General features: G+C 42.5%; 1 protein-coding gene across 1 annotated transcript in view; it reads left to right on the forward strand.

Moving 5' to 3' along the window:
* The window catches only part of CDH23 (cadherin related 23), a 1,475,307-nt gene that overhangs the window by 834,106 nt on the left and 618,783 nt on the right, over positions 1-22,418 (forward strand). Inside the window, exons 17-19 of the mRNA XM_030204991.1 lie at positions 5,473-5,589; positions 8,789-8,901; positions 15,272-15,379. Coding sequence (XP_030060851.1) covers positions 5,473-5,589; positions 8,789-8,901; positions 15,272-15,379 — 338 coding nt within the window. The remainder of the gene's footprint in view (positions 1-5,472; positions 5,590-8,788; positions 8,902-15,271; positions 15,380-22,418) is intronic.

Below are 22,418 nucleotides of genomic sequence, written 5' to 3' on the forward strand. Positions count from 1 at the left end.
TACTTAAAAGAGGAGACTCATTTAACTTTCTGACCATTAATCATGGGTGCTAAAAGAGGTGCATGGGGTTTACCAGTGATCCAAGCAGCAACTGTTGTGGTTGGAATGAGTACAAGATAATCCTTGTGAAGCCAGGAGATTAGTTTTAAAGCAGAACTGAGTTTAGTGAGGTCTGGATGAAGACAGTCAACACGAAAAGGGGATGGGATGGGATTTGATATACTGCCTTTCTGTGGTTACAGACAAAGTGGTTTACATATTATATACACATACTTATTTTGTACCAGGGGCATTGGAGTAACTTGCCCAGAGTCACAGGGAGCAGCAGTGGGAATTGAACCCAGTTCTCCTGGTTGTTAGGTCACTGTACTAACCATTAGGCTACTCCTCTGCTCTTTCAAAATATTGTCTGCTTAACAAAGTGTGCAAAGGCCAGGATCTTGTACAACAGTTGCAAGGGGACTGAGGAATAGATTAAATACCATAGGAGCCAATACCGGGCCTTGTGGGACCACAAGTGATTGGATAGCTTCTAGAGATAGTATCTCCATGAGAGACAGAAGGGGTATGTACAGATAAGAAAGAGGGGAACCAACAAAGTACAGTCCCTGCAATATCTATATGCGGTAATCTGGAAAGAAGCAGACTGTGATCTACAGTATCAAAAGCTACTGTAAGATTGGTGCTTTGGTGCTTTGCTGAATAAAGGTCGTATTGACATCGAGCTGCCCACTCATGTCGTAGGGATCCTTTTCCTGTTGTTGTATTTTACAGATAGACCTCTTACATCTTCATCAGTAAAGACCAAAGCAAAGAATTCATTCAGTCTCTCCGCTATGGTCATGCTCTCCCCGAGTGCCCCTCAAAGGCTTTCTGCTTCTGATATACTGGAAAAGGTTATTACTATGAGTGTTCACCTCTGTAGCAAGTTTCTCTTTGTATTCTCTTTTAGCCTTGTTTTTAAATCAGTGCTTTGCATCTAACTTGCCAGTGTTTATGTTGCTTCTTGTTTTCTTCATTCGGTTCCTTTTTCCATTTTTTGAAGGACGTTCTTTTTGCTTTAATAGCTTCTTTCACTTCTCTTTTTAACCATGCCAGCTGTCATTTGCTCTTCTTTCCACCTGTATTAATACCTGGTGCTGTCACTGAGAATGTTCTATCATGGTGCCTTGCCAATCTCATTTCCTTTATCCCTGATATCCTTAGAAATCCTTTTCCTGAGACTTTAATACTTGACCTAGAATATAATTACACATTTCTTTTCTGCAAATACTTTATGCCCAATGCATTCCTTGTAGCACTGGGGTAATGTGACGCCTCCTTTACAGACTAAATCCAGACCACAGTGTTGTGGACTGGCTGCAAGCTGCTGTGAGGTTAATTTTTCACTTGACACCTAGTTTAAGGCAGCCAAAATGCACTTATTTTAAGCCTACTCTTCTTTCTAAACTGGTGTAAGTAGCCAAAAACATGCTTTGATTTAAAATGTGATCACTTACATTAGGCCTAGAGCTGGTTAAAATGAGTGTGCCTATATGTTGCAAATATACACATAAATTATTTCATAATCAATAATACACTTGCACCACCCAAAGTACGCACTATGCTAACATAAGAACGTATGCGTTGCCATACTGGACGTATCTAATTATCATCCTATAGCCAACTTCCTTTCCTTTCCAAAGTGGCAAATTTTTAGGTGTTGCTGCACCTGACAGATGTTGTCTCTGCTCTTCATCTTCATCAAAGGTCAAAAAGAGAGGAAACAAACCATCCATACAACACAAACAAAAGTCCAAAAAGAGGACAAATCCAAAAGCAAGTTTCAGAATGACCCAAAGTTCCAAAAAAATACCATGGTTTATGTTTGTATATTTATACATTTGTTACCATTTGTATAATTAATGTTTTTAATTGTCTATCTGAGAGGATCTCTGAGGAAGGCCTGTAGCCAAAACACGGCCTTTGTTGAATCATAGATGTCAACGCATCCTGTATATCTATATTGGAGAATAAAATATCCCTGTCAAGCTATTGAAGTCCAGATATATATTTTTTTTAACTTTGGGTCATTCTGGAACTTCATCCTAATCAGACAGGATTTTGAGCTTCTTATAATACAGAGACAGCTTTAATCGCTTGAGTAACTACTGTTCAGATTTCTTTATCCCAAAACTTTGCCATGCTAGTATTATCCATCAACCTTTCCTCGACATTTGATCTCATCTATCATGCCTTGATTTGCAGAGGTTATGGCATATTGGTGTAACTGGTAGAGCATGACACCAATATTATTTGAGCAATCGCTCCTGTCATGTTCTTTGGCATGACACCCTTTTCTGATCCCTTTGCATTACACTGTGGTGTTCCTCAGGAGTCCTTATTTGCCTCACCATGACTTCTTTAGCAACGCTTAGTTTCACATCTTTTTATGCTGACAATATACATATTTTAGCGCCTTTTGACCCTACTGTCCCATTGGTTTATTCTGTTAAATTGATTACCGGTAGCCGAAAATATGACCATGTTACTCCCCTTCTGTGACAAGAGCACTGGCTTCCTGTACATATCCACATTCAGTACAAAATTTTGCTTTTAATTCACAAAACTCTTATCTCTAATCAACCTCCCATTTTATCTCAATAATTTTTACATCTCTACCCGGGTGTTCCATTCCATGGATCAGCATCTTTTTGTCACACCGACCTTGCAAGCAATACCTTTAGCCACCTACCGGAAAACAATGTTTTCTGTTGCTGGCCCTGCCTTTGGAACAGCCTTCACATTGACTTGCAGCAATTGTGTTCCCTTTTGGAGTTTGAGGCAGCTCTTCAAACCTATTTTTTTTAAGCAATTATATGAGCTGGCTTCTTGATTCTAGGCCTGCTAAGTATGCAGGGGTTTGTTTTGGTGGAGGGGGGGGGGGGGGGGGGGTTGGCCTTGTAGTGCTGAGACCAGTGGTTGAATTATCAAGCCAGTTCGATTCTCTGTCTCTCTTTAATATTATCTTTTCTCTTTCATATTATTTTTATAGTTGCTATTCTTCCTTATCACTCTCTTTCCTAACTTTCCTATACATATTGTAATTAATTTCCTTCTATGGCGCTCCTGTTTACTAAAATTGTAAAACTGCTATGACGGTGCATACGATTAGTGATAAATCAAAAAATAAATTTGAAACTATCCTATTTCCCAACAGTGGCCAATACAGGTCACAAATACCTGGCAAGATCGCAAAAGAGTATAACAGATTTTTTTTGTGCATTCCCATAGCAGTTTGCTCCGCATCGTCTGGGTCTCTGCATTCCCAAAGTGAATTGACAATATACTGAGCATCACATTTTGAATAACAGCTCACGTGATTTGTGCTGTTTTGTTGAATTGTTTCATGCCAAAACAGCCTGTGTCGGGTCATAAATAAAGTATGTTTGTACCATTTGTGCTTCTTTTTTGGATTGCTTTGCTGTGTACTTTGACCCTCTCCATTGCATGATGCTGCTTATCCTAGAAATAAGCAGTAGAGTTTCCCAAGTCCATCTTAATAATGGTTTATGGACTTTTCTTTTAGGGCATTATCCAAACCTTTTTTAAACCTGCTAAGCTAATTGCTTTTACCACATTCTCTGCCAACGAACTCCAGAGTTTAATTACATGTTGAGTGAAGAAATATTTTTTCTGGTTTGTTTTAAATTTACTACTTAGTAACTTCATTGTGTGCCCCCTAGTCTTAGTATTTTTGGAAAGAGTAAACAAGTGATTCATGTCTATCTGTTCCACTCCACTCATTATGTTATAGATCTCTACCCTAGCCTCTTTAACTTTTCCTCATAGGCAAGTCATCCCATCCACTATATCATCTTTGTCACCCTTCTTTGTACCTTTTCTAATTCCACTATATCTTTTTTGAGATGTGGTGACCAGATTTGCACACAGTATTTGAGGTGCAGTCGCACCATGGAGCAATACAAAGGCATTGTAACATTCTCATTTTTGTTTTCCATTCCTTTCCTAATACATTCTATTTGCTTTCTTAGCCGCCACTGCACACTAAACAGATGGTTTCAATGTATCAACAACAATGACACTTAGATCCTTTTCCTGGTTGGTAATTCCTAATGTGGAACCTTGCATCACGTAGCTATAGTTCGGGTTCCTCTTTCCCACATGCATCACTTTGCACTAGCTTACATTAAATGTCATCTACCATTTGGATGCCAGTCTAGTAAGGTGCTTGTGCAATTTTTCACAATCCTCTTCTGATTTAACAACTCTGGATAACTTGGTGTCATCAGCAAATGTAATTACCTCAGTAGTTATTCCCATCTCTAGATCATTTATAAATATGTTAAAAAGCTACAGTCCCAGCTGGAGAAATTTTTATTAGGTAAAGAAAGTGTAAAATAAATAAATGAAAGTGCTTGTAATTATAGCAATTTCTTGGATTGGGAGGTGCGGGGGTTCTGAATATAGACAAAGATCCCTGATTTAGCGCAGTACACGGTAGTATGGGCCTGTGCTGTCTACTGCGCTGATAACACCATATTAGCTGCTTAGCATGGGGTTCTAATATTTGCATGTTAAAACATTAAACCTGTATCTATATTGAAGAATTTTATATGACATGCCACAGAATTTACCCCAATCTGCTACAGTAAACCGCACACTGAGTGCAGGTCAGCAAGGAAGGACTGTTTCAAAGAAAAGCAATTACCAGATTGGGAATATGAATGCAAGACACCAATATTGGAGGGTGTCTTGCATTCATATTCCCAATCTGGTAGTTGCTTTTCATTGTTGGAATATTGGTTTCCATTCTAAGCCTGCATTTGAATAAATACGTGGAGAATTTGAAGAAAGTGAAGAACAGCAGTAAAAATTAATACAGAACCGAGTTATCTGACTTGTGTGAATTAAAAGGCAGGTTTATTTAGCTTGGCAAAGAGGACTGTGGGGAGTAAAGTGATAATACCCAGAAATTCAGTAGCAGACATTCAGTTTGCACCTTAGGAACACTGTTCCCTCTGCGCTGAGCATGAGTGCTCAGTGTACTGTCATGCCAGTGGGAGGTGCTGTTTCACTATCACATTTTCAATAGAGAGGGAGAGGCAAGCTCTGCAGGACTCCAGAAAACTTGCCTACCCCTAACAAGTTAAAGCACAATATTGAAGCAGCACTCCCTACTGGTAGCAATGCAGCTGGAGGACTCCTGCTCAGCTTAGAGGGAACAGCGCTTAGAAAGAGATTTCTGTTGGTAAGAGGAGGTTTTTAACATACAGAATTTGATCCTGTCCGGAAGGAAATGGTAAAGGTCCCCTTTCAAGTTCTGTTTTTCTGTGATTTCAAATTTGCTAATGCTGAAAATTCATTCTTGGTGTTGCAACTGCTGGCTTGCATATCCCCTTTTCACACTTGTTACGTTACTTGTTACGTTACATGTTATTTTATCCCATATTGCATTCATCTCTCCTCCAGGAGCCACAGTGCTGTTCTTGAATGCCACAGATCTGGACCGGTCCAGGGAATATGGGCAGGAGTCAGTTATTTACTCACTGGATGGATCCCCTCAGTTCCGTATTAATGCTCGCTCAGGTATGCTGCTAACTATTGCTATTTCATAGCCAACATGTATGCAAAGTTAAAGGGGCGGGGGGGGGGGGGGTCAGTTCTACAAGTTAGTGCCTCAATTTAGCTGCCATAAAGAAGCACGTTTAGTGACAATTCTATAACAGCTTAAAGATGCACCTAAAACACTATACAATACTAGCGCAAGTGCCAAAAGCTAGGCACACCAACTTATTGTCAATGGCGTGTAACATGGCACACTTATGTGCACCAATCAGAGTACAACTGATACTATTCTATAAGTTGTGTGCGTTGCTAGCGACACCCCCATGCAATGGCATAGGCAGGAAATTTTAACAGGGATGGGTCCCCGTGCCCCGCCCCTGGTACTTTAAAATCACCTCTGCTCATCTAGGCAGCAGTAGCGACACTCATAGGATGCCTGTGGTCTGCCCAGGGACTTTCTCCCTGAACTGTCCTGCCCCTTCTGATACAATTTCCTGTTTTGTGAAGGGCAAGACTGTTTAGAAAGAAAGCCCTGTGCAGGCTTCAGGCAACCTATGAGTGCTGCTGCCCAGGTGAAGATCGGAGCACTCAGATATGATTTTCAGGCACAGGCGAGGGGGCAGGGGGCTGGGTCTGACAGGGGGCATGTATGCAACACATGCATCTTGAATAAATACGCCACTGCCCCCTTGGCATGCCCATGCTGCACCCATGATAAAGCCCCCTTGCAGTTGCACTCTATGCAAATTAGGCATACTAATTTGTTATAGAACAGCGCCTAGCATTTACACACGCAACTGCCAATTGTTGGTGCCACTCCTGCATGTAAGTGCTAGTATTCTATAAATTTTGCACGATATAAGCACCAATTTATAGAATGAAGGGGAAGGTGTGTTGGTGAAAAACCTCGGGTGCATTCCGAGCACAGAGTAATGATCCTTACTGTACATTAACAGCATGGTGAATAATATGGAATGCAGTTAGCAACACAATGGACCACATTATCTGATGCATTATTAGTTCATGCTCCCTAACAATCTCTGCATTAAGGACTAGATTCAGTAAATAGCACCAAAATTTGGATGCTAAAAAAAAAATCTGCATGAAGCATTATTCTATAAACAACGCTCTGATTTGCGCACCATTTACAGAATAGCTCTGTGAGCTGATTTCCCTGCCAAACATTCGGCGTGAGAATTTACACCAACTGAAACCTGGTGTAAATCCTGGCACTCAAGTTAGGCACTGATCCTCCAAATTCTATAATACTCTGCTCATCTTTAGTGAATGCCCCTGACCCGCCCATGCCCCTCCTATGGCCACACCTCTTTTGAGTTGCTCGCTAAAAGCTTTACAAGTGGATTTTTATAGAATAGCGCTTATCGATGCGTGTGCAAATCCTAATTGGAGCCAATTAGCTGCAATAATTGTTTGTTAGCATCCAGTTATTGCTAGTTAATGGATTGTTACTCAATTAAGATGCGTGCAAGACTTTGCCACACGCCCAAATTTGGGCATGCAATTTTTGGTGCCATATATAGAACCTGGGGGTAACTGTAATGTGTAAGCGCCACCCATTCCTTACTCATACCATGCCCCCTAATAGAAATTCCTTGTCTTCAATTCTAGACCAATCCAGATGAGTGGGTTACGTACCACTGCCAGCAGATTGCTGCCTTCAGCTCCTCAGTATTTCTCAGTCTCCAGGTGCAGTCATGTGGCCTGGTGCAGCAACTATGAATACACTGCTCCTGAGAGGTCTATAGGCACAAAATCCTGATAGAGCATAGTCTGAGTCTGGATGATGCTATGGGCAATACTCTTTTGTGGTTGATTTCCGTACCTCCTTGTCTGGACTCAGTTGGGTTTTGGATTGCCACACCACTGGATGCGGTATATTTCATGGGTGTGACACCAGGAGCTACTGATAGCAAACTCTCCCTCTATGCTTGGAGAGCACCACAGTTGGGCTAGGGGTTAAAAAAAAGTGAATCAATAGCTGTAAAGGCCCCAGTTATCAAGGAAAGAGGTGTATTATAGTATCCCACACACAACTGCGTTTTTGAAGCATTGACAGTGAAAGAGCTGTTGTACCCTGTAATGACTTTTTGTGTGCCAGGGATCCTTCAGTTCTGATGTAAAACTTGCTGGTGTGCCTAAAGCTATCTTGTTGCTCTGATGTATAGTCTGGACAGGGGGCCCTCCTGCCTTTCTTTTTGCACAGACCAATCTGTCAACAGATTGTAAAGAAATAACTGCTTTCCGTAGGAGTTTCAGATTCAAATTAGGCAAGCCTGCCCCAGCAAAGTGTGTGCTTAATTGGAAGTAATTTAGGAACACTTTAATATTTAAATACCTTTTAAAAGATTATTTTTCAGCATTGAAAATAATTGAAGGCATAGAAGTTTTGAAGCACATATTTTTGAAAAGAAGCTTTTGAATGTTTCATTTGTCCAGATTGTTTCCCCCTAAGAAATTTCTCTCCTGTTAAGATTACCAACCTGTCACAAATCTCAGCCCAGGAGATGAGGAAGTGGCTCCTCTGTCACTGGCAAAAGAAATATAGTTAAAAAAAAAAAAAGATAGTTCAGGTTAGATGTTGCATACAGTTAACATGCATGGCTTTGTGGGCTTTGCTGAGTAGACTGCGGATACAGGCAGAGCTGTGTGTCTGTGTGTTGGAAGGACGCAGGTGGCAGGTGGCAAAACTGGACTAGCAGAGAGCCGTTCGGCAAGACTGAGGCAAACTGCTAGAAATGTTGGACCCTAGACTGTAATAGTGAGCATTGCTCCTAATGAATACTGACTTAGATTGGCAGTGCAAGGTATCCCATAGTACCACAGCATCAGGCGTTGCAAGTCAGGATTGATCTATATTGATACAGCTGTGTGTCTGTGCCTAGGACGATACTAGGAAGCAGCGCTACAATTCAGGACAGATTTATTTGGGGATTCATTAGATAAATAGGAAAGGTTATTGCAGATTAGAACAATGGTATGATAAAACTCACATGCTTGAAACTGTAGTATGCAGGTGTGAGGAGCTGTGAGGAGATCTAGGGCAAGGGATAAGGAGAGATGCAGATCACAGTGTACAGATTAAAGGAATTGTGTGTGGGCTGCCATGTTGCAGCTGTTAATGTCCTTATTCCAAGGGTACTTTTGGGCATAGAAATGCACAGACCGTAGTAGTAATGCAATGTGGTCACTTCCATAACAGGAGAGATCACCACCACAACTCTGCTGGACCGAGAAATTAAATCTGAGTATATCCTCATTATCCGGGCAGTGGACGGAGGTGTGGGCCCAAATCAGAAAATTGGCATAGCCACGGTGAGTCTCTTCCTGTACCTACTCTTATATTTTATTAATTTATTTATTGTCTTTTTGAAGGAATTCACTCAAGGCATTCTACACTAAGAATAAATCAAGCATGAGCAATAGACAATTACAGCAGTAAAAATATTCAAATAACAATACAAAGTATGGTATAGTATACTACTTACAATGTCAACACAATACGTAATAGAAAATTTTAATTGATAGTGTAGGATATAAGCAAAGATGGAACATATTCAAGCTTCTCCTTCTTACCTACAAATGCACTCAGTCTGCTGCCCCTCACTATCTTTCTACCCTCATCTCCCCTTACGTTCCCGCCCGTAACCTCCGTTCACAGGATAAATCCCTCCTCTCAGTACCCTTCTCCACCACCGCCAACTCCAGGCTCCACTCATTCTGCCTCGCCTCACCCTATGCTTGGAACAACCTTCCTGAGCCCTTATGCCAAGCCCCCTCCCTGCCCGTCTTCAAGTCTTTGCTTAAAGCCCACCTCTTCAATGCTGCGTTCGGCACCTAACCCTTACCGTTCAGTGAATCCAGACTGCCCCAATTTGACTGCCCCTATCGGACCGACCGTTCACTTGTCTATTAGATTGTAAGCTCTTTGAGCAGGGACTGTCTCTCTTTGTTAAATTGTACAGCGCTGCGTAACCCTAGTAGCGCTCTAGAAATGTTAAGTAGTAGTAGTAGTATATAGATAGGTAAGAGAGTAGAAAGTAAGGTGACTAATTTAAAGGAAGTTGCACATGAGGTCAGAGAGATGGTTAACATATAGATAGGTAAGAAAGTAAGAGGAATTAAAAAATAAAGGTGACTAATTTAAAGAGACGTACATATGAGGTCAGAGAAATGGTTAAATATTATCTCAGTTAGGGTAAGTGTGGATAAACATGTCCTGCTGCGGTACGCACAGCCCATGTCACTCCTTATGTGTGTGAGTGAGACTAACAAGTCAGTCACTTCTTCTACCAAAGGCCCGGTTGAAGAGCCAACTTTCACCTGCTTCCTGCTATAAACGTAACCAGCCAGTGCTGAATATTGACGACCGGTTAAGTTGAAACTGGCCAAAAAACCACTGGATATTCAATGATGATCACCAGAAATGGCCTGGCATTGAACATCTGGGTTTAGCGCTGGTGTTGGGCGTACAGCGCGCTGCCCGGCACTGGCTGAATATCGGCTGGAGTAACTATTAATGAGGGGAACCTGCAGAGAGAAGGAGAAGGTGTATTTTTATGATATGTATTATAACTGGAGTGAATGGCTTTGTGTGTAATCTTTCCTATTATGTAGTGATGTTCTTTTCTGAAATTTTTACTATTTTGTATTGTAAACTACTGTGACATTTTGTTAAGAAAGGTGGTACATCAAGTCTTTTAAACTATTACTTTGCTGATATGACAGGATGGAATTCTATATATGTCACCGATATTTAGGCGCCAAAATGCACACAAGATGGTGGGTGCTAAACTGTATTCCATTATAGAATACTAGTGTAAGTTGGTATTTACGCATGACTGCTTATGCCTGGTCTATGGCAGGCATAAGTGTGCATGACTAAAAAATGTTGACTCTTGTGCATGCAACTGACACTATTCTGTAACCAACATGTGTAATTGTTAGGCACGCCCATGACCCTCCCTTTCAGTTGCGTGCTATGGAATGTAGTCGCTAACTTTGTAGCTTTCCGCAGTTATGAACGTAGGGGCAAATTTAAGGCAATTAGTTCCCATTAACACCAAATGCTAAACCCCTAGAGTCAGAAGCCCCATACAGTCCCGCATACAATCTTACCAGCTCTTCATGAGCATTTACTTGTGGAATTTGGTGCACAGTATGTCTGATTTTGCAGATTCTCTCCCACTGGAACAGACCTAACCTCTCATGGTTGCATGTCTCTGACATGGACTCCACAGTCCAGCAGAGATTAGCGGATGCCATGTGCCGGGGAGATAACCTTTTTGGAGAGAAAGTGGAGAAGGTTGCTGACCTCACAAAGAAGCATAATGATACCATCTATACTCTCCTGCTGGACATCTTCTGCACCCTCCTCATCCAGGAGGTTTTCAAGCAAGACAAAGAGAGTTCCCTACTACTCTCAAAGGTGTAGATATGCTCCTTCTTCTTGTCAGCCTCAGCAGGCACAGTCCCAACAATTTTGTTCTCATCAACAAATTGCACCTAAGGCCCAGCCAGCTCCTCTGTCAAAGCAGGGGACAAGCTTCTGACTGGCTCCAGCTGAGTACAGTCACCATACCAGTGACCATGCCAGATGGGAGGGGGGGAGCTGAGATTTTTCCAGAAAAGAGGTGGCCCCTTGTAACCTCCAACCCATGGGTTCTTCAAATTATCCGTCTTGGTTATGCTTTTCATTTGCATCATAGACCATCAAATTGTCCTCTGAGAGCATGTTCTTTCAGCTCTCAGCACAGGGAAGTACTTGCAGAGGAACTCTCCACCCTTCTAAAAGCCCACACAGTCGAGCCTGTTCCACCAAGGGGACAAACAGAAGGGATTCTATTCCAGGTACTTCCTTGTTCCAAAGAAAACAGGGAGGATGTGTCTCATCCTAGACCTAAGGGCCGTGAACAAATTCATAGTCAAAATATAAGTTCAGTCTCATGATTAGCTATGCTCTCTGGACTTAAAGGATACCTACACTCACATCCCAATACTTCCATGCCACAGGAAGTATCTCAGATTTCAGGTGGGAACACATCATTTCCAGTACTGTGTGTTGCCGTTTGGCCTCACATCAGCTTCCAAGGTTTTCACCAAGAGTCTAACGGTAGTCACAGCATCGCTACGCAGACTAGGAGTCCATGTGTTTCCCTACCTGGACAGGGAGCAGATCTTCAAATTGATCTCCTAGAACTATGTGAAATCTGGAACGCTCTAAAAGCTTTCAGATATCGGGTGTTCAATCAAACTGTATTCATTCAAATGGACAATCAAGTTGTAATGTATAACACCAACAAGCAGGGGGGTACCATATCATACCCTCTATGTTAGGAGGCAGCAGGGATGTGGCATTGGGACATCCAGAACAGGATAGTTCTCAGGGCCACATACCTGGCGAGCAAATCCAACACCCTGGCTGACAGACTGAACAGGGTCATGCAACTGCACAAGTGGTTGCCTATGAGATCTTCCAAAAGTGGGGCACCCCCTCAGTGGATCTCTTTGCCACTCCATTCAATCACAAAATCCCTCAGTACTGTTCCAGGGTCAGGGCACATGGCAGGCTAGTGTCAGATGTCTTCCTTCTCCATTGGGGGAATGGTCTTCTGTATGCATATTTTCCCATACCTCTCATGAGGAAGACTTTGCTGAAACTCAGGCAAGACCACAGAACCATGATGCTGATCACCCCCTATTGGTCCAGGCAGATCTGGTTTCCTCTTCTTCTGGATGTATCCTCTGAAGAACCTTGGAGATGAGTGTTTTCTGACTCTCATCACGCAGAATGAGGAATCTCTTCTGCATCCCAACCTCCAGTCCCTGGGCCTCACATCCTGAATGTTTAGAGCTTAGAATTTGCTTCCTTGTATCTTCCTGAGGGTGTCTCCAAGGTCTTACTGGCTTCCGGGAAAGATTCCACTAAGAGGTGCTACTCTTTCACATGGAGGAGGTTTGCCATCTGGTGTGAGGACAGGGCCTTAGATCCTATTTCTTATCCTACACAGACCTTCTGCACCTTTCCAAATCTGATCTTAAGACCAACTCTGTAAGGATTCACCCCAGTGCAATAAGTGCTTACCATCACCATGTAGAAAGTAAGCCCATCTCTGGACAGCTTCTAGTTGTTCTCTTCATGAGAGGTTTGCTTTTGACAAAGTTCCCTGTCAAACCTCTGCCTGTGTCATGGGACCTCAATGTCATCCTCACCCAACTGATTAAAGCTCCTTTTGAGCTGCTGAATTCCTGTCACCTAAAGTACTTGACCTGGAAGGTCTTGTTTTTTGATGGTTGTTACTTTAGCTCACAGGGTCAGTAAGCTTCAGGCCGTAGTGGCAGATCCACCTTACATTACACTTCATCATAACAGAGTAGTGCAGCGCTGCGTATGCCTTGTAGCGCTATAGAAATGCTAAATAGTAGTAGTAGTAGTAGTTCTCCGATGCACTCTAAGTTCCTGCCTAAGGTTGTGTCTGAGTTTCGTCTGAACCAGACAATCGTTCTTCCAACATTCTTTCCCAAACCTCATGCCCATTCTGGTGAAAGTGCACTGCACACCTTGGACTGTAAGTGAGCATTGGCCTTTTACTTGGAGTATACTAGGCCCTACAGACAGTCCACCTGGCTTTTTGTTTCTTTTGATCCCAACAGCATGGGAGTCACCATCGGGAAACGCACAATCTCTAATTGGCTGGCAGATTGCATTTCTTTCAATTACGCCCAGGCTGGGCTGACTCTTTAGTGTCATGTCAAGGCTCATAATGTCAGAGCCATGACAGTGTCGGTCAGCCCACTTGAGGTCAGCCTCTGCAGAAGAAATTTGCAAGGATGCAACATGATCTTCTGTCCACACAGTCACATCTCACTACTGCCTTGAGCAGGATACCTGACGTCATAGTCGGTTTGGACAGACAGTTGTTCTACAGAATTTGTTTGTGTCTAGAATCCAACTCCACCTTCCTAGGCCCATTTTATTCTATTCCAGGCTGCACTCTCACACAGTATGCAAATAGTTTCAGGTTAATTATTGCTTTGAACTTGCCATTGCGAGTTCCAATTGACCTTTCGTTGTTTTCAGTGAGCCTGGTAGCCATGGATTTCCACAGGTGAGAATAAGGCCTGCTTCTCCTCAGAGAAAGTGGATACTTACCTGAAGCAGGTATTCTCCGAAGACAGCTGGCCATTAATTTTCACATAACTTCCCTCCTTGCATGCGTGGTGGGGATGCTTGTCATGCTCATAAAGTTATATATGTTTTAAATGTGCTAAGCACCAGGCGACATGGATGACGTCATGCACACATGTGAGAATGGGCCTGCTGAACCTGGAGTATGCCTGCTACAGGTAAGTATTTTCGCTTTTACAAATTCCCTGTTTCCCAATAAGTCTCATTCCATGAAAATGTTGGTGCAAACAAAAACTACTCAGCTCCCAAAAATATCTATATCTTCTGTTTGGCCCCTCTTACAAGCTTAGGGCTCAAACAACTAGCAGATCCCTCACACAATCACTCATAATAGAGAAGGATGCCCTCCCCTCATCTGCTAGCAACAATTAAAAAAAAACACTTTACTTACAAAGTAAACAGCTGAATTAACTACGAGGAGGAATACAGGGATCTAATTATTGGATACAATGCACAAGTCTTTCAGGGGTCAGTTTTCTATTTCCATTTCTTCACATTCTTCAGGTGTTATAGTGACTGAACTCTCAAACTCCATGGGCTCCTTCCTTACTTAATCTGGAGTATTAGTGGCTTCCACTTCTATGAGTTAAGGAACATGCTCTTCTTCTTTCCCTTCCCAGTTCCAAGTTCTAGGAGTTTTAAAGCCCTCCCCCGTGTCTGGGTAACCAGGATCTTTCCTGAACCTTCTTCACCTTTCCTTGGGCACCTAGCAACCTTATACTAGAAGATCCTGGGTGCCCTCTGTTGGCTGCAAGTTTACTTGCACCTGGTTTTCTTGTGCTGTCTTTATTCCATAAAGGGGTAGGAGAACGTTGAGCTTGAGGTGGCAGGTCCCCTACAGTCCCTCATCCTTTTCCCTGACAGGAGAAAGCAGAGAGGTCAATACACAGAAGATATTTTGTGGGTAAAATTGGCTTTTATGTCTATAAATTTCCTCCTTTCAAAATATCATCCCTTTCTCTGGATAACTTTGCACAGAATTACTGTGAAGTCAGTTTTGTAGATGAAGATGAGGCAAGAATAGAAGTATGGTGAGAGCAGGCTAATAAAGTTATTCAGCTAAATTTGGGGCAGGAGCATCCCGAGTTGCTCCTGTCCCCACTGGCTGTATTGTGAAAATGGTAGTTGTGACTTCCTGCAACAGCCTTGCGAGGCTACCATGGTAGGTTGTGGCCTCCATTTTGAGATTGGAAATGGCATGGGCAGGAGCAATCCTTAGTTGCTACGACCTCCCGTGGCAGTCTTGCCTGCCATTTTCACAACACAGCCAGCGGGAGCAGGAGCAACTCAGGATGACGTTGTGTTGGAGGGACAGATTTGCAGATGGGGGCAGGGCCATGGTTTTGGTTTCGGCTTTGATTCCAGCTTAATCCGAACAGTGAATTTTAACAGCAGATTGGGTTTTAGCCGGAACCAAATGGTCAGCTTCTACTGGGAATGCATGACATTTGCTGACTTCCTGCTGAAGATAAACAATTTTTACAATGTACTTTTCAGGTGAATATCACCTTACTGGACATTAATGACAATTATCCACAGTGGAGAGATGAGCCATACATCATCAACCTGGTGGAGATGACACCGCCCAACTCTGATGTCACTTCGGTATGTACAGTGCTTTAGTTAATAGAGAGAGAACCAAATGAACAGTTTCTGTAGCAAACTGCAGTTGGCAGAATGGTGACACAGCTCTTTATTTCTAGAACAACTGTTAAAAGATCTGCAGCAGATAAAATACTTTGCAGACAATATGGTGGTTGAAGATTCCAAAATAGAATCCTCTATTTCAGTGGCTCCCACTGAAAAACTATGGTATATATTATGGAAATTAATTAGAGGTCTTTATGACTGGGGATGTGAATATTTTAATCTTGATATGAGTACAGATGCACCAGATAATCAACGCCACTGAGGTCTTTCTCTTCACACAAATGAAAAATATTAGAAAAGCAGGATTGATAGGTTAACATCATTATTTGAAATAAGGGTGCAATTTGTTAGCAACTTACAGATACATTTAGTACATACTACATTTTTAAAGAGCACTAATATGTTTTAAAGCACTGCACACACTTTTAAGCGCATAAAAAGCTATGTTGTCTCAAACCAAGGTCCATCGAGTCTAATGTCTGTCTCCAATTGTAGTCAGTCTGGGTCAGCAGATCCCAAAAGTTTGATCTATTTCCCATAGTTCATTTCCAGGAATGAACATTAGCTATCCAAAATCTACCTGGTTAATATTTATGGACTTTACCTCCAGGAAATTGTCTAATCCTCTTTTTAATCTGGCTATCCTAGTCGCCTAGACCACACCCTCTGGCAACAGATTCCACAGCTTAATTATATTCTGCATGAAAAAAAGAAGCTTTCAATGATTTGTTTTCAATGTACTCAACATTATTTTCAAGGTGTGCTCTTTTGTTTTTGTATTGTTTGACAGTTTAAAGAACCTATCCATCCCCTCATAGCTTTATAAACTTCTACTATATCTCCTCTTAGTCTTTTCTCCAAGCTGAAAAGCCTTAACCTGTTTACCCGCTCTTCATAAAGGAAGGGAAATGTTCCATTCACATTATCATTTTTGTTTCCCTTCTCTGAACCCTTTTTAATTGCATTATATCTTGACCCTGTGGAAATAGAGCTCATCAGGAAGGTAGATATCATAGCTACAGATAGTAGGCTTGATTTGATTTAATCATTTGATATACTGCTTTATACCATAGGCAGTAAGATAGTTTACAAGCCTCTCCTAATACCTGCTATTTCATGTAGGTGGCTGAAGAGGATACAGTAGTAGGTATATAGTTGAAAATGCCCAGTATCCTCAGTGACCTAAACATACCCCAGGGAATACGTCCTTCCAGCTCAGCTAAAAACATGCATGTTATGGAAGACTATGGAGCTCATTTTCAAAGTACTTAGACTTACAAAGTTATGTGGAGAGGCATTTTTAATAGTGCGTCTAAGTCGACCTTTGGGCGTTTTGCACTAAATGTACCAAATCTGAATAGCAAATATACCCGTTTTGACAAAGGTTTTACGCTTTGTGTGATTATCTTTTTAGGCCATTTTCGGGAAAAAAAAACCGCACAAGTAAAAAATGCACAAAATGAAGCCATTGGGATGTAGGATGGGCCAGCATTTTTAGCAGATTGGTCCCCCAGACATCCCAGAAGAGCAAAGAGACACCCTAGTGGGCACTGTGTGGACTTCATATAAATGCTCCTATTTACACATCTCATCGTTGCTCCCTTATCTTGTCTGCTGAGCCCTCCAAAAAAAAACAAAACCCACTACCCCCAACTATACACCACTACAATAGCCCTTATGGGTGAGGGGGGCACCTATATTTATTTATTTATTAGGATTTATTTACTGCCTATTTAAAAGAATTCACTCAAAGCAGTGTACAGTAAGAATAAATCAAACATAAGCAATAGACAATTACAGCAGTAAAAATATTCAAATAACAATACAAAGTATGGCATAGTATACTACTTACAATGTCAACACAATATGTAATAGAACATTTTAATAGGCAGCATAGGGTATAAGCAAAGATGGAACATATAGGGCCCTGTTTACTAAGCCGTGCTAATGATAGAGACACCCATTATATTCCTAGGGGTGTCTCTAGTATTAGTACGTGCTAATATTTAGTGCGCTGAAAAGTGTGCGTACCTACAGCACGGATTAGTAAACAGGGCCCATAGATAGGTGAGAGAGTATGAGGAGTTAGAAAATAAGGTGGCTAATTCAAAGAAAGTTGCCCATGAGGTCAGAGAGATAATTAAATGTTATCTCAGCTAGGGTAGGAGTGGGTTTCTGGTAAGTTTTGGAGGATTCACCGTTTCTTTTCTTTTTTTTTCTTTTTTTTTATTGGGTGTATTAGAGAAATTACACAAAATAAATAAGTGCACCAACATTATTAGCATCAAAATAATACAGAGATAAAACACTCTAAAAGTGGGTTCACCATTTCTACCACAAGTGTAACAGATAGGGAGAGGTCTGGGTCTGGGTCTGGGTCCACCTGTCTATAGTGCACTGCATCCACCACTACACAACTCCGAGGACCTGCATGCTGCTCTAATGGACCTGGCAATAACATCTGAGGCTGTCATACAGGCTGGTGAGTACTATTTTTAGTCACAATTTTTGGTGGTGGGATGGGGTCAGTGACCACTGGGAGAGTAAGGGGGGGGGTCATCTCTGAATCCCTTCAGTGGTCATCTGGTCATTTAGGACTACTTTTTGTGTCTTGTTCATTAAAAAAACAGGTCTAGACCAAAACGTTGACGTTTTAACCCTAGATGTTTTGGGTTTGTTCCATCATGGCTGTAAAACGTCCAAGTGTTAGGCACGCCCTAATCCCACCTTCAAAATACTACCAACACGCCCCCTTGTGATTTGGATGCACTGCAAACAAAATGCATAGATAGACATCTGCAAAACAGGTTTTGAAAATACCAATGTGGACGTTTTGAGAGGAAATCTGTCTGGTGCTTTATGGCACTTTTTGGACGTCTTTCTCTTTCAGAAATGAGCCCCCATAGAGGCATATTTTCAAAGCACTTAGCCTCCCAAAGTTCCATAGAAACCTATGGAACTTAGCCTTCCAAAGTGCTTTGAAAATATGCCTCATGGAGGGGCATAATTGAACGAAAACGCCTATCTCCATGGGCGTTTATCTCCGAGAACGGGTCAGTGAAGGGGCGGACCGAACCGTATTTTCGAAAAAAATAGACGCCCATGTTTTATTCAACAATGTGTGAGCTGGGCGTTTTTGTTTTTCAGCGATAATAGAAAATGAAAGCGCCCAGCTCAAAAACGAATAAATCCAAGACATTTATTCGTGGGAGGGGCCAGGATTCGTAGTGCACTGGTCCCCCTCACATGCCAGGACATCAACCGGGCACCCTAGGGGGCACTTTTACAAAAACAAAAAAAAAGGTAAAGAGCTCCCAGGTGCATAGCACCCTTCCCTTGTGTGTTGAGCCCCCCAAATCCCCCTCAAAACCCACTGCCCACAAGTCTACACCATTACTATAGCCCTAAGGGGTGAAGGGGGGCACCTACATGTGGGTACAGTGGGTTTGGGGGGGTTGGACGACTAATAAGCATTAAGCAGTACAATTGTAACAGGTAGGGGGGGATGGGCCTGGGTCCACCTGCCTGAAGTCCACTGCACCCCCTAACAACTCCTCCAGTGACCTGCATACTGCTGCCAGGGAGCTGGGTATGACATTTGAGGGTGAAAATAAAAATGTGTGAAACATCATTTTATTGTGGTGGGAGGGGGTTAGGTACTACTGGGGGAGTCAGGGGAGGTCATCCCCAATTCCCTCCAGTGGTCATCTGGTCATTTAGGGCACTTTTTGGGGCCTTATTCGTGAAAAAACAGGGTCCAGGAAAAGTGTCCTAAATTCTAGCTAAAAACGCATACTTTCTTCCCATTATCGCTGAAATGCGCCCATCTTTGTTCGGCAGATAACCACGCCCCAGTTCCGCCTTCGCCACACCTCTGACACGCCCCCATCAACTTTGTCCGCATCCGCGACGGAGTGCAGTTGAAAACGCCCAAAAATCGGCTTTTGATTATACCGCTTTATTCGTTTTTGTGAGATAAACGTCCATCTCCCGATTTAGGTCGGAACTTGGGCGTTTTTCTCGTTCGATTATAAGCTGGATAGTAACCTAAGGAATTTTTTTTTTAAGTCTAAGTGCTTTGAAAATACGCCTCTTTGTATACTATTAGTTGGGTTGGGGAAGACAGTTTTCAGATAGGGCAAATGGCAATCCAAGCACATTCATCTCTTTGAACATAGCTTTACTGGTTGAAAAATCAACATGAGGTGGCCCCATCAGAGTGGAATATTTTAGGAGAATGGGAGGAGTAAACTTTTAGTATTTGGAATGCTTGGTTTTACTTTTTTTTTTTTGTGCATGCTGATTTTGCCCACTTTTGTTTTGTAGCAGACCTCAAGCTTGCAATTTCCCTCAAAGAGCCCATCTGGAAAACTGATTAAGAACTAATTTAGGGTCCTTCAGCTGCTTCTGGAAAATGAGAACGAATTATTTTCTGTCTGTTCAGAAAGAAAACTGTAGCTTACGAAACAGAAAAATAATGGCATTGATGCCTCAAGGCCCTTGTTTGCAATAAAAGGCTGAAAATATATTCAAAATATTTTCTTTGTAGTTTGAAGGAAGAATTATTCTGGAGGAGTTCACTCTGCTCTGCTCTTCTATTCTGTGCAGTCTTAAAAATAAATAAATAAATAAATAAATAAATATAATACATAGTAACATAGTAGATGACAGCAGAAAAAGACCTGCATGGTCCATCCAGTCTGCCCAACAAGATAAACTCATATGTGCTACTTTTTGTGTATACCTTACCTTGATTTGTACCTGTCCTTTTCAGGGCACAGACCGTATAAGTCTGCCCAGCAACCTCGGAGTCATCTCCCTCTCCTTCTCTGCGCATATCCAGCAGATAGCCAAGACCTGTCACTTCTTCCTCTTTAACATCAGCAAAATTCGCCCTTTCCTCTCTGAACACACCACCCGAACTCTCATCCACGCTCTCATTACCTCTCGCCTTGACTACTGCAACTTACTCCTCACCGGCCTCCCACCTAGCCATCTATCCCCCCTTCAATCTGTTCAGAACTCTGCTTCACGTCTCATATTCCGCCAGAACCGATATACTCATATCACCCCTCTCCTCAGGTCACTTCACTGGCTTCCAATCAGATACCGCATTCAATTCAAGCTTCTCCTTCTTACCTACAAATACACTCAGTCTGCCGCCCCTCATACCTTTCTACCCTCATCTCCCCTTACGTTCCCGCCCGTAACCTCCATTCACAGGACAAATCCCTCCTCTCAGTACCCTTCTCCACCGCCGCCAACTCCAGGCTCCGCTCATTCTGCCTCGCCTCACCCTATGCTTGGAACAACCTTCCTGAGCCATTATGCCAAGCCCCCTCCCTGCCCATCTTCAAGTCTTTGCTTACTACTACTACTACTACTATTTAGCATTTCTATAGCGCTACAAGGCGTACGCAGCACTGCACAAACCCACCTCTTCAATGCTGCGTTCGGCACCTAACCCTTACCGTTCAGTAAATCCACACTGCCCCAATTTGACTGCCCCTATCGGACTGACCGTTCACTTGTCTATTAGATTGTAAGCTCTTTGAGCAGGGACTGCCCCTCTATGTTAAATTGTACAGCGCTGCGTAACCCTAGTAGCGCTTTAGAAATGTTAAGTAGTAGTAGTAGTATTACTATGTAATCCATGGTGACCTAACTCTTGTAGTGTTAGAACAAGACAACCTGCATTAGAGACTTTTTCCTGTTAAGGGGCTAATAACACAGTTTATAGCCCTAACAAAAACTTGATAACTTCCCTCCTCATTGAGACAAATTATGTTTCCATTTGGATTAGAGCTGTACCGGATAGCATATTTTACTATTCAGCCAAATATGAATAATGAAAAATATTATTTGACTGATTGAAAGTAATGGGCATTGAGCTTTAACATAACAAATAATATTGCGTTCACTTCTAGTCACCATATCTAAAAAAAGATATAGTGGAATTAGAAAAGGCAGTGGCGTACCAAGGGGGGGCGGTGGGTGCGGTCCGCCCCGGGTGCACGCTGCTGGGGGGGGTGCCGCGCGCCTGTCCGCTATGTTCGTTCTGTGCTCCCTCTCCCCCGGAACAGGTTACTTCCTGTACCGGGGCAGAGGGAGCATGGAAACGAACGAAGCGGACAGGCACGCGGCATCCCCCCAGCGGCGTGCACCCGGGGGGGGGTCTTTTGCCAGGGGGGGTCTTGCTGCACCTGGGGGGTGGGGCGCATCAGCGATCCGCCACGGGTGTCAGCCCCCCTAGGAACGCCACTGAGAAAAGGTTCAAAGAAGAGTGACTAAAATGATAAAGGGGATGGAACTCCTCTCGTATGATGAAAGGCTAAAGAGGTTAGGGCTCTTCCGCTTGGAAAAGAGACAGATGAGGGGAGATATGATTGAGGTCTACAAAATTCTGAGTAGTGTAGAACGAGTAGAAGTAAATCTATTTTTTACTCGTTCCAAAAGTACAGAGACTAGGGGACACTTGAGGAAGTTACATGGAAATACTTTTAAAACAAATAGGAGGAAATATTTTTTCACTCAACGAATAGTTAAGTTCTGGAACTCTTTGCCTGCGGATGTGGTAACAGCGGTTAGCGTATCTGGGTTTTAAAAAGGTTTGGACAAATTCCTGGAGGAAAAGTCCTTAGTCTGCTATTGAGACAGACATGGGAAGCAACTGCTTGCCCTGGGATTTGTAGTATGCAGTGTTGCCACGATTTGAGTTTCTGCGAGGTACTTGTGACCTAGATTGGCTACTGTTTGGAAAACAGGATACTGGGCTAGATGGACCATTGGTCTGACCCAATATAGCTACTCTTATGTTCTAAAAAAAGCAACATGAAATCAGAGATCAAGTGTTCATTTCAGTAGGATTTAGCACAGTAGAGCCCCAGATTATTCATATTTGAATTTAAATCACTATTTGGCTGAATACAAATAATGTATTCGGAGCACTTTTGTGGCCAAATGGAATCAAATATGAATATTTGGTACTGCCCTA

The sequence above is a fragment of the Microcaecilia unicolor genome, chromosome 5, assembly GCF_901765095.1.
Source record: "Microcaecilia unicolor chromosome 5, aMicUni1.1, whole genome shotgun sequence".
NCBI lineage: Eukaryota > Metazoa > Chordata > Amphibia > Gymnophiona > Siphonopidae > Microcaecilia > Microcaecilia unicolor.